General features: G+C 37.3%; 1 protein-coding gene across 1 annotated transcript in view; it reads right to left on the bottom strand.

The window, feature by feature from the left end:
- Window positions 1–13626, bottom strand: part of DARS1 (aspartyl-tRNA synthetase 1) — a 71991-nt gene that overhangs the window by 48243 nt on the left and 10122 nt on the right. Inside the window, exon 4 of the mRNA XM_081096079.1 lies at window positions 1294–1396. Within this exon, the coding sequence (XP_080952205.1) occupies window positions 1294–1396 (103 nt within the window). The remainder of the gene's footprint in view (window positions 1–1293; window positions 1397–13626) is intronic.

Genomic DNA, 13626 nt, shown 5'->3' with positions numbered 1-13626 from the left:
GCTGGCATGGCTCAGTGGTTGAGCGTCGACCGATGAACCAGGAGGTCATGGTTTGATTCCCGGTCAGGGCACATACCCCGATTGGGGGTTGGGGGCTCGATCCCCAGTGTGGGGTGTGCAAGGGCCAGCCGATCAATGATTCTCTCTCATCACTGAAGTTTCTATCTCTCTCTCCCTCTCCCTTCCTCTCTGAAATCAGTAAAAATATATTTAAAAACAAAAAAAAACCACACTTAACTTTGATAAGTACATCTCTAAACTAAAACCAGTTGCTGAGCATCTACTATATTAAAACACTGTGATATGAGATGATAAAACTGAATTTGATAAATAAATCTCTAAACCAAAATCAGTGACTAAGCATCCACCATATGTAAAATACTATGCTGGAGGAGTCATGGACATCCCAAACATAAATTAGAGTCTTAAATTATATGATTTTTTAGTTTTTTCTAGTTATAAATTGATAATTCTATGTGTATTAACTCATCTTTGAAAGCATACATCTAAAGAACAGACATAAAAATCAATAGAAAAAATATACACTTACTTTAGATTGAATTTCTTTGAAAAATATTTATGCCTATGAAATACTTTACTACTTAAAATGTAAAGATCGTCCATTTTCCAAGTCTTCTTTGATCATTATCATGGAAATAAAATTTCAGTTAAATTGAGAAAAACATACAAATGAACAAAACTAGGCATATCACCAACTATTAACTTAGAACTACAGCATGTATAACCACTACACTATACCATTTCTTGCAAACTGTACAAAACAAAGAATTTCTACAGAAACTCTGAACCAGACAGCAAGACTTTTGGAGAGACAAAGCAATTTTTACCTTTTAAAAAATCCTTCAGGAGGGAATCAGTTGTAAAACTACATTATTTTATTTTATACACTTTTATTCAGTTAGGAAACTTGTTGCTCAATATGCAAATCAGAAACTGAGGGAGGGAGAGAGGAAATGAAGCTCCAAACACCACAAAATAAAGTTGCTTTGCTATGTGGAGGCTGCCAGGCTTTTTGTTACTCTACTTGAAAGTAAATGTGACTTGTCTGTAGAGAGTGCTGCTTCAGCAGTTCCCAATGAATTTTAAGCCTGTGCTCCATATTTTCTCTTTTGTAAGTTTAATGTATTCAGCAACACTGAACCGACAATTTAAATAACTACATTTTTAAACAAACGAAGCATTGATGTTAATGTATGAAAATGGTCCAAACCCCTGGGAGTCTTGGTTCCCACCATTGTTTATTCTGACAACAGGATATAATTGCTTACTTACTTGGCAGCAAATTTAACCATCTGCTTGCTTGCATGGTCTCCCACTGCCACAAGAGCCTGAACATTAAACTGCTGCTGACGTAGGACTAAGAAACACTGCTTCCCTGAATAAGACAGAAAGAACACAAATGTATTAAGAACATGCTACTTCAGGTTTTACAGAAAAAAAAATGCTTATCTACTTTAAATTTGGGTCAAAATTTACTATATTCATCAGGCTCATAACATACATATATCTGGCTTTTACAGACAAAATACTCATCCTCAATTGACAAACTTTAAACAAACCCAAGTTCCTACTATGAGTAAAATAATGCTTTTAACATGTTTGTTATGAGAACACAGGCAAATCACTAATTAAAAAATATTACAAATAAAGAAATTATTTTTTGTTATTGCATTGATTTATTAAACAAATTTCAAGTAACGTCAGATCACTTTCAACATTCATTCAATAGCTATTATATTCTACAACCAAAGGCACTGTGCTAACCACCATGGGAGCTTCAATGATGCAAGCACAGAAGTACTAATAAAGAACTTAGTAACAAGAACACAAGCATTTTATGGGAGTGGTCCATTTTACTTTCTACCAAAGTTCATTTAAAGGGCATTTAGAATGACAGGCTAGTTCAGTGATGGCGAACCTTTTGAGCTCGGCGTGTCAGCATTTTGAAAAACCCTAACTTAACTCTGGTGCCGTGTCACACATAGAAATTTTTTGATATTTGCAACCATAGTAAAACAAAGAGTTATATTTTTGATATTTACTTTATATATTTAAATGCCATTTAACAAAGAAAAATCAACGAAAAAAATGAGTTCGTGTGTCACCTCTGACACGCGTGTCATAGGTTCGCCATCACGGGGCTAGTTTCTTTCATGGTCTATTTCCTTTATCACCTTCCCAATATTTCATCCTTTGTAATAGTTCTCAATTTTTCTTTTACTCCACCTAAGTTACTTTGTCTATGAAAGATCATTCTCTTTATGCCTTATAGCCAGTTTTATTTTTATATATTCTGGGCCTCTTGATTTCCCCTCCTTTCATTAAAGAACCATCATTCCTTATTCTTAATCTTTTGAAAACAACTATTCATAACAGATTCTAGTAACTATATATCCTTGTGACATCCTTTTCCTCCAAAGCAGATTCTTTTTAAGTCTCTGTCAAGTTTTGGGAAACTATTTCCTCATAATACCAGGTAAATCTTTTTAAGACCACTTTTCTCATTAGCTTGTCTTATAAAACTGCAAAAGATGATCTGATTTTTTTTTTAAACATATTTTATTGATTTTTTACAGAGAGGAAGGGAGAGAGATAGAGAGTTAGAAACGTCGATGAGAGAGAAACATCGACCAGCTGCCTCCTGCACATCTCCCACTGGGGATGTGCCCGCAACCCAGGTACATGCCCTTGACCGGAATCGAACCTGGGACCTTTCAGTCCGCAAGCCGACGCTCTATCCACTGAGCCAAACCAGTTTTGGCTGATCTGATTTTTAAACTGAGAATTATTCTTTATACTGAGAACTAGCCTTGGGAAAAAAAAAAAAAAAGCAAAAATGCAAGTGGACTTATAGTTATTACTTTCAACATAGACTATTTTGAAAAGAAAATCAGACAGTAATTATGAATTTATAAAAGAAAGATAGATTGCAAGCTCAAACATAATCTATGGACTTCTGAGTCATATATGGTAGTTTTACCACTAAATAGACACTCATTTTCTCTTTCCTTTGGAATATGATCCAGTCATAAAGTACAGTTTTTAAGAAAGTTTTATGTATAATAAATTCAAGGGATTTTAAGACACTGAATAGATAGAGATTGATGAAGTCAGAGAGAAATCTGCAGGTGGATCAAAATGACATTATCCCAGGAACTACTGAAACTATAGCCAGATATTAGGCCACTTAGAACAAAGTGTTAGCATGAATTGGAAGGCAACATGATTTAGTAAGTACTTTAGCTTTTCTAACCGGACAGATAGGCAGCACAGATTTAGCCATCATGCAATGAACTCTAATGCCACACAAAAGACCTTGGGAGAAAACGGAGAGCTCTACAGCGCACATGAACAGCGAGCACAGGAACATGTCCCTGGGTCAGCACTAAAGGTAACATTTAGTATAAGGGTTTGGTAAAAAGTAAAAGCTCTGAAACCAAAAGACCCAGGACCACATTCAGCCCACCACCTGGGAAGGAGCCTGTGGGAAGATTATTATTCTTTGATTGGTTGACTCCTGCACACACCCGACCAGGCCAGGATAGAACCTGCAATTCAGGTATGTGTCCTTGATTGGGAATTGAACCTGTGACCCTTTGTTGCCAGTGCTCTAACCACCGGCAAGGGTGGAGCCTGTTGAGAAAATTATTAAATCACTTTATGCTTCAGTTTTTCATCTGCAAAAGGGGAAAAAAAAACAATAGATATAACTCATGGAGTTTCTTGATGTTTCTTAAATAATACTGAAAATTATATAAGTAATATATTTAGAGTTGTGACAGTCAATTAATATTAAATATGAATATAAAATATTAATTAGTATGAACTATAAATATTGTTTACTACTATTATTAATAGCAGCACTACCATTGGTTATTTATTTGAGGATTATCATTCCTATTTCACAAATGGATTATTATGTGCAAAAAATATGTCAGGTGTCTGGAATATAAAATAAATATTTGTTAGATACTCATGATAGACCATTGTGTGAAAATATAATAAAACCACATATGTGAAAATATAATAAAACCACATATAATCTCTATTTTGTGTAAAAAGTATAGATATATGAAAAGATGTTCAGAGTCATTAATCATCAGAAAAATGCACACTAGAACCACAATGAGATATCACCTCACACCTGTCAGAATGGCCATCATCAATAAACAAACAAGTGTTGTTGAGGGTGTGGAGAAAAGGGAACCCTTGTGTACTGTTGGTGGGAATACAGATTGGTGCAACCATTGTGGAAAGCAGTATGGAGTTACCTCCAAAAATGAAAAATGGAACTACCTTATGACCCAGAAATTCCACTTCTGGGAATTTATCTAGAGAAACCTGAAACATTAATTTGAAAAATATGTACTCCTATGTTCATTGCAGCTGTATTTACAATAGCCAAAATTTGGAAGCAGCTCAAGTGTCCATCAATTGATGAGCGGATAAAACAGCTATAGTACCTTTACATAATGGACTATTGGGCCTAAAAATGAAAAATTTACCCTTTGCGACAGCATGGATGGACCTAGAGAACATTATGCTAAGTGAAACATGCCAGAGAAAGACAAGTACCATATGATTTCACTCACATGTGGAATTTAATGAACAAAGTGAACTAACAAGCAAAGTAAAGAAAGACTCATAGAGAGAGCAGGCCTACAGCTGTGGTGGGGGGTGTTGGACAGGGTGGAAGGATTGGGGGGGGAGGGAGAACTCATGGGCCTGGGTAACACTGTGGTGAATGTGGGAATGAGGGGGTGGGTGGAGGTAGAAGAGGATATAGGGGAGATGAATGGTGTTAAAAAACAAAAGAAAAAAAAGTTATTAACACAGATTGTATAGGGGACAAATACACCAAAATGTGGTTACGAATGGGTGGTGAAATTTCAGGGAATTATTATGTTCTTCATATTTCTCTGTATTTTCTGAACTTTCTCCAATAAGCATATACTACTTTTCTAATCAGAAAAAAAAAACTTTTTAAAGACAATGACACAATGAAAGAGGTAGGTATAGAAGGTAAGGCTTACATATGCTGCCTACAAGTGACTCACTTCATATTGAAAGACTCACACACAGACTGAAAATAAGGGATGGAAAAAGATATTTCATGAAAATGCAAACAAACAGAAGTTGGGATAGCAATACCTATACCATACAAAATAGACTTTAAAACAAAAGCTATATAACAAGAGAGAAAGAAGGACCCAGCCATTCCACTAACTAGAAAAGACACATACTAGTACATCCCTATGCTTATTGCAGCATTATTTACAATAGCTAAGATATGGAAGCAACCCAGGTGTCTATCAATGCATGAGTGATAAAGAAGTGGTGCATGTATACCAGCCATAAAGAAGAATGAAATCTTGCCATCTGCAACAACATGGATGGACCTAGAGGGTATTGTGCTGACTGAAATGTCAGACAGACAAACAAATGCCATGATTTCACTTATATGTGGAATCTAAAAACACAATAAATGAACAAGCAGAGCAGACTCTTGTTTGTTAAGGAAATTAAGTATTAAAAACCTCTCATAACGGTGTTATTTATAGAAAGGAACCAAAGTTCATATTTATATAGTCTTTACTAGTGAAACAGATTTCCATGTGGCTCTAATGCTATGATCCCCAAAGCGTCTGTGTTCAAAGCACTTTCAATACTAGAATCTTGATGGTCCACTCAAAAAATTTTCTAAAAGATTCAAACAAATAAAAAATCAGTTCTGGTGCCTGGTAAATAGAACTGTCTGCTCAGACTACCTGTATTAGGTACTTTTGAGACCAAGTTTTTGCCAGGTGTTAATAAACACAATTTTCTCAGAAAGGATATATGCACCCCTTTGTTCATAGCAGCACAATTCACCATAGCTAAGATTTGGAAACAGCCTAAGTGCCCATCAGCAGATGAGTGGATTAGAAAACTGTGGTACATATACACAATGGAATACTATGCTGCAGTAAAAAAAAAAAAAAAAGGAACTCTTGCCTTTTGCAACAGCATGGATGGAACTGGAGAGCATTATGCTAAGTGAAATAAGCCAGTCAGAGAAAGATAAATACCACATGATCTCACTCATTTGTGGATTACAGAGAACAACATAGACTGATGAAAAGGGACAGACCCAAAGACTGAGAAACAGCGGTCAGGCTATCAATCCCCAGAAGGAAAGTAGGGGAGGGCGGGGGTAAGGGGAAGAGATCAACCGAAGGACTTGTATACATGTATATAAGCCAAACCAATGGACATGGACAACAGGGGGATGGGAGCATGAGTGTGCGGGGCGGGGGGGGGGGGGGAGGTTAGGGGTTAATGGGGGGGATGAGGACACATTTATAATACCTTAACTAATAATAAAAAATAAATAAATAAACACAATTTTCTTTCTTTGGCTCTGGCTGGTAATACAATGTACTGCATGATCTATTTAGTTCAATGTTTTGCAAGCTACTATTTAAAAACAAACAAATATTTTTACTGATTCCAGCGAGGGAGAGAGATAGAAACATCAATGATGAGAGAGAATCACTGATTGGGTGCCTCCTGCACACCCCCTACCAGGGATCCAGTCAGAAACCCGGGCATGTGCCCTGACAGGGAATCGAACCCTGACCTCCTGGTTCATAGATCGATGCTCAGCCACTGAGCAACAACAGCTGGGCAGCTACTATTTTTATAGACACTGGTTACTGATAACAAGGAGCAGCATGTGTACAACCCTTTTAATGAAAATTTAAAAAAACAAAGGCTATACCTATGCTTATACATGCATTTTTTCTCCCTGGAAGGGTTCACAAGAAACAACAGTGGTTATTTTAGGGGGAAGAGATTGTAATGGGATGGAGAAGCTAGAACTGTGAGACTTTTTTCATTTTATATCTTTCGGCACTATTGAAATTTTAATTTATTTTTTATTTCAAGAAGTATGTAATTTCTCAGTTTAGCAAAAAGTCCTTACTGTATTTAAATTAGTATAAAAACTTTGCAGGACAGACAAATCAATTGCTAAATATTACTTATCTTTCTTTTTGGAATTTTCCAACCAGGAGACAGTTTATAGAAAGATATAGAGTCAATGTTCAATACAGCTGAATAAAATCACTATTTTTAGATCATTTAAATTAACAATTAAAAATCATGTTGAGCCCTGGCTGGAGTGGTTAGAGTGCTGGCCCACGCATGGAAGGGTCATGGGCTCCATTCCCTGTCAAGGGCGTGTCGCTCCCCTCTCCCCTCCTCTCTCTCTCTCTCTCTCTCTCTCTCTCTCTCTCTCTCTTCTCCTTCCCCTTCCCTTCCTCTCTTAAAAAAAAAAATTGATGAAAAAACTATCCTTGGGTGAGGATTAATAGCAAAAAATTGTGTTGAGGAGAACCAAGATGGCGGCATAGGTTAACGCCAGAGATTGCTGCCTTGAACAACCAAATCAAAATACACCTAACAGACGGAACGGACATCATCCAGAACCACAGGAAGGCTGGCTGAGTGGAATTTCTACAACTAGGAGGAAAGAGATTATCATACCCAGACTCAGAGGAGGCGCAGTGCTGAAGTGAAATACTCACGTACGGAGTGCGCGCGGAGCGGGCTGGCGGCGGAGGGCGTGGTTGGAGCTTTCAATCGAGAGGGAGTCCCAGATTCTGAGCTCCAGATTTGGGCGAGTCTCTAGGGACCCAGACTCAAACAGGAGAAGCGGGACTGTCTGGCTTCGGTCGGAACTCGAAGGCAGCTTTCTCTCCAAGGTTTGCAGCGGTTGCTGGGACTCTGTGAGGCAGAGCCCCTAGGGATGGAACTGAGAGCCGCCATAACTGCTCTCTCTGGCCCACCCTGTTGATCCCGAGCCCGGAGCGACCCACGCGCCCTGCCCAAGGCCTGCGCACAGGCATTTGCCAGAGAGCCTCAGGCAAAGGCTAGATTAGCACCTCCCTAGAGGACAGAAGTTTTCCCACTGCAGACACAGCTGATTCTCACAGCCAGCTGGCCTGGAGGTCAAATCCCCCTAGTATTAACTACAACAATCAAGGCTTAACTACAGGAGGACTGCACACAAAGACCACTAGGGGGTGCACCAAGAAAGCATAAAAAATGCGGAGACAAAGAAACAGGACAAAACTGTCAATGGAGGATATTCAGTTCAGAACCACACTTTTAAGGTCTCTCAAGAACTGTCTAGAAGCCGCCAATAAAGTTATTGAGATCCTCAACAAATCTAATGAGACCCTCGATGTTATGATAAAGAACCAACAAGAAATTAAACATACACGGACTGAAATAATGAATATTATACAGACTCCCAACAGCAGACCAGAGGAGCGCAAGAATCAAGGCAAAGATTTGAAATGCGAAGAAGCTAAAAACACCCAACCAGAAAAGCAAACTGAAAAAAGAATCCGAAAATACGAAGATAGTGTAAGGAGCCTCTGGGCAGCTTCAAGCGTACCAACATCAGAATCATAGGGGTGCCAGAAGATGAGAGAGAGCAAGATATTGAAAACCTATTTGAAGAAATAATGACAGAAAACTTCCCCCACCTGGTGAAAGAAATAGACTTACAAGTCCAGGAAGCACAGAGAACCCCAAACAAAAGGAATCCAAAGAGGACCACATCAAGACACATCATAATTAAAATGCCAAGAGCAAAAGACAAAGAGAGACTCTTAAGAGCAGCAAGAGAAAGAAACTCAGTTACCTACAAGGGAGTACCCATACGACTGTCAGCTGATTTCTCAACAGAAACTTTGCAGGCCAGAAGGGAATGGCAAGAAATATTCAAAGTGATGAATACCAAGAACCTACAACCAAGATTACTTTATCCAGCAAAGCTATCATTCAGAACTGAAGGTCAGATAAAGAGCTTCACAGATAAGGAAAAGCTAAAGGAGTTCATCACCACCAAACCAGTATTATATGAAATGCTGAAAGGTATCCTTTAAGGAGAGGAAGAAGAAGAAAAAGGTAAAGATACAAATTATGAACAACAAATATGCATCTATCAACAAGTGAATCTAAGAATCAAGTGAATAAATAATCTGGTGATCATAATAGAATCAGGGACATAGAAAGGGAATGGACTGACTATTCTTGGGGGGGAAAGGGGTGTGGGAGATGCGGGAAGAGACTGGACAAAAATCATGCACCTATGGATGAGGAAAGTGGGTGGGGAGTGAGGGCGGATGGTGGGGCGGGAACTGGGAGGAGGGGAGTTATGGGGGGGGAAAAAGAGGAACAAATGTAATAATCTGAACAATAAAGATTTAATAAAAAAAAATTGTGTTGAACTTTGATTCTTAAGGTTTTAGAAGCAGCACTTTATTTCTTAAATTTTCACAGGAGTACTGTTTTAGAGAAATGTAAAGTTGGAAACCTTCTTTTACACACCAGGAGAACAAGCTTTATTTCTGAGCTAAAGAACCAACATGGTAGGTGGTCAGAACAAAAAGGTTTATTCTCATCTCCATTATGGTGACGGCTCCTAATGAAGAGGCCTTTGTGGAAGAACTAGGTAATTAAAGATGTGAGGCAATCTTATGTCTTGATCTCTTCCTACTGTCTTTCAGCTTGTCAAGCTCCTGAATTCATTATTTAGATAATGTACCTTAACTTCCTGATTCCCAACATTAACCTTTTCCTTCATCATTTATGTTAATCAGTTAGGAAGTTAAATAGCAAAGACCTTACTATTTTAAATACTTTCCATTTGTTATTTTCTCAATATTCTCACATGGATGTTGATCTGACCTTTGGTATTAAAAATCCTAAATTATCTGTTTGACAAAAGTAATCAGCTATTTTGGAAGTAAAGTAAGTTTTTAGAAAAAAGAGTATTGAAAGAGAATTATGTACTGCCAATGACTTCCATCTAGTGTATATGCAATTTGAAAGGACCCACTGATATTTCAATTACTCTTCTGATATGTAGACTTAAGCTCATAAGCTTTCACAACGGAAAGAAACAAATTTTAAAGGTATCATTAAGAGTTACAGACATATATAAAACACTTGATTTTAGGAATGTATAAACTTAGTATAAGAAATCTGATCTTAAACACTGTCCTTTAAAGCAAAATACACAGATATTATGTAAACATACTAGATTTTTTTGTTTGCATAACAGGATCCTATATCGTCATACTTTTGACACTATGATTTTGACACTTCCATTTCCTTATTTATGGTTTTTCACAGCTTTGCTCTACTTGAAATTGCTAGCATGGTTTGTTTTTCTAAGTCCACTTTTTTTTTTAATATATTTTATTGATTTTTTTACAGAGAGGAAGGGAGAGAGAATAGAGAGTTAGAAACATCGATGAGAGAGAAACATCGATTAGCTGCCTCCTGCACATCTCCTACTGGGGATGTGCCTGCAACCCAGGAACATGCCCTTGACCGGAATCGAACCTGGGACCCTTCAGTCGACGCTCTATCCACTGAGCCAAACCGGTTTCGGCTAAGTCCACTTTTAATGTGTTACTACTTTTGGAGTTATAGCAGATGAATTATTCTAAGTAAGTCATTATTTAATTGACGTTTTCCCAATGTAAGACATGGGAAGAAAGGAAAAGCAGCAAATTGAAAGCATAATATTTTATTTATTTTTAGATAATCTATTTTGGCAGAAACAGAAAACATTGACAATCACTATTAGCAAGATGTGGAAAAAGTCACATACTTGTGGGATAAATACATATAATGTTATTGAAAGGTTCTTTTGGTATTAGAAATATGAACCCTTTTTGGTCCAACATTGAGGCTGACTCGACAGACCAGGTGCTAGGAGCAGGTCTAATGTCGAGGCTGAGGTCGACAACGCAAACCGGTTCAACATTCAATCCCATCAATTAATATGGACCAGACTGTTTGAATTCCAAAAATAAAATTGGACCACAAAGGGTTAAGTAAGTATATGCATACCCTTCAGTCCAGCTATCTCACTTCTAGATACCTATCTTGGAGAAATACTGCCTTATGTAGATCTATAACTAGTACCATGGAAAAAATCTCCAAGAAACATGTTCATTGAAAATTTTAAAAGTTGCAGAATAACACGTAAAATATGTTGTCATCTACATAAAATAAGACAAATTAAAACACACGAAACAGAAAAACTGTATGTATCTGTGTGTGCATGCATATACATACATTAAAAAGGAAGATTTTTGAAAAGATGCTGAACAAATTATTAAGAATAAATAGAAAAATGTTGAAGCAGAGGATAGACAGTAAAAAAGAAAAAAGTGAGTATCATTTTTGTATTCTTTGAAAAATTCATGTGAAAATGTTATTTGGGTAACTTACTTAAACACACACACACACAAATAACCTTAACAAAAAAAAATAAGATTTTCCAATTAGAAGTTATGAGGATCAGATTAAATGCAAAATTTCAAAAATATATCTGAAACTTAATCTAGTACTATACTAAAATACCACTCACACCTTTGCCAAATTCAGTTTATTTCATGTATCTACAAATTGTTCAACATTAAGAAACCCATTATTATAAATCATTACAATAATATATAATTGATTCTTGTTATTTGTGATAGTTATATTCCATAAAGTCTCCAGGAACAATGTTGAATTAGCAGATATTGAACTATTGCTCCTAGGGGAAATACAAGGTTAGGTTCCCATGAGCCTCTGATCACAATATTTTCATCAGTCCATCAATACACGACCTTGTTTTGTGTGTTTCTGTTTAAATACATTTTATTTAATATATATAGAATTGGTTCATTAACATGAACTCATAGCCAACAGCACTGTATCTCATGCTCACATGAAGCTTGTCTAACACATATTTTCTCTGTAAGGCATCTTCACTTCAGCAGTACTACACTTCAGCAGTACTACACTTGGGGGCCATATTAAATAGCCAAATCACCAACAAAAAGCACAGAACTGAAGAATGTGGCATGAAACAGGTTGTGAAAAGGACACCTGTTAATGAGAGCTGACTCAAGAAGGCAGAGCTTCATTGTGTTTGACCTCGGCTGGGAACGTACTAGGATGTACGGGACAACGCAAATGTTTTGCCACTGCACACGTGCATGTCAGCATGTCTGTGAATGACAGTGAAAATGCCGCACATGCTGATTTTGGGGTTACAAATACATTTTAGCAACTAGGTGAATTTGTAAATACACAATCTATGAACAATGAGGACCAACTGTATTTTTAATTTTTTATTATCTAGAAAATTTCAAACCAACACAAAAGCAGAGAGAATAGTATAATGAACCTCTACATAAATACACTCAACCAATTATATTTTGAGGGAAAAAATTGCTGGCAAAAGGTCTTGTAAAATTTAACATCTATTTCTGACAACAGAAAACTGGACTAGAAGAAAACTTCTTTTAATACTTTCTAAAATCTGGTATTGCTTTCTAATGACATTTTATGCAGAACACCTACAGTCATGAAATAACTCATCAGGAGTTTCAATCTCTGCTGTATAAAAAATCCTTAATTGTGGAAATCCCTACAGGACTAGAAAGAATCTAATTATTGTAAAGAGAAACAACATGAAATGAAATAAACATTTGAAAGAAAAGGGCATTATTTGTAAATGATATCAATGTCTACCTATAATCCTCTTGGTCATTCTTGTCTCAGCTTTAACCCAATCCACTTATCCCTCAATGCCTGTACTATTTTTAAAAAATATATATATTTTTATTGATTTCAGAGAGGAAGGGAAAGGGAGAGATAGAAACATCAATGATGAGACTCATTGATCAGCTGCCTCCTCCAATGATGAGACTCATTGATCAGCTGCCTCCTGCACGCCCCCTACTGGAGACTGAGCCCATAACCTGGGTATGTGCCCTTGACCGGAATCGAACCTGGGACCCTTCAGTTTTCAGGCTGACGCTCTATCTACTGAGCAAAACGGGCCAGGGCTGCCTGTACTATTTTGAAGCAAACCCCAGCCATGGTATTTCATCTATATATATAAAAGCCTAAGTGACCGAACAACCAGTTGCTATAATGCGCACTGACCACTGGGGGGCAAATGATAACACAGGAGCTGCCCCCTGGTGGTCAGTGTGTTCCCACAGCCAACCTTCTGTGGCCAACCCACCTCCCACGGCCCCTCCCCCCCAGCCAGGCAACCACCTGAAGCCCCTCCCCCCAACGGCTGGCCCCGATGGCCAGCCTGGCTGAGGGGCCCCATCCATGCATGAATTCGTGCACCAGGCCTCTAGTCTATATATAATTAAGTACGAACCCCTAAGAGATAAAAGCCTTTAAAAATAATGTTACCACAGTACAATTATCTCAACTAAAAAATGAACAAATATTTAACATCAAATATCCAGTCAATGTTCAAATTTCCAAGAATCTCAAGTATCTTTTTATTGTATATTTAAATCAGGATACAAACAAGTAATTACTTCAGAGATATCATAAGTCCGTTTAAACTCATAGCCTCCTCCTCCCTTTTCTATTTATTTATAACTAGTACAAGAGACAAGGTTGTTTTTGCTCATAACCATTGTCACTTAATATGTGTTCCCTAGTCCTATGTTTTTCCTGTAAGTTGGTAGTTAATCTAAAGGCTTAATGAGATTCTGGAACAATATTTTAGGCAATAGT

This window comes from Myotis nattereri (assembly GCF_964212035.1).
Source record: "Myotis nattereri genome assembly, chromosome: 7".
Taxonomy (NCBI): domain Eukaryota; kingdom Metazoa; phylum Chordata; class Mammalia; order Chiroptera; family Vespertilionidae; genus Myotis; species Myotis nattereri.
Note: the sequence above shows the minus strand (reverse complement) of the source record. Positions and strands in the feature narration are given on the sequence as shown.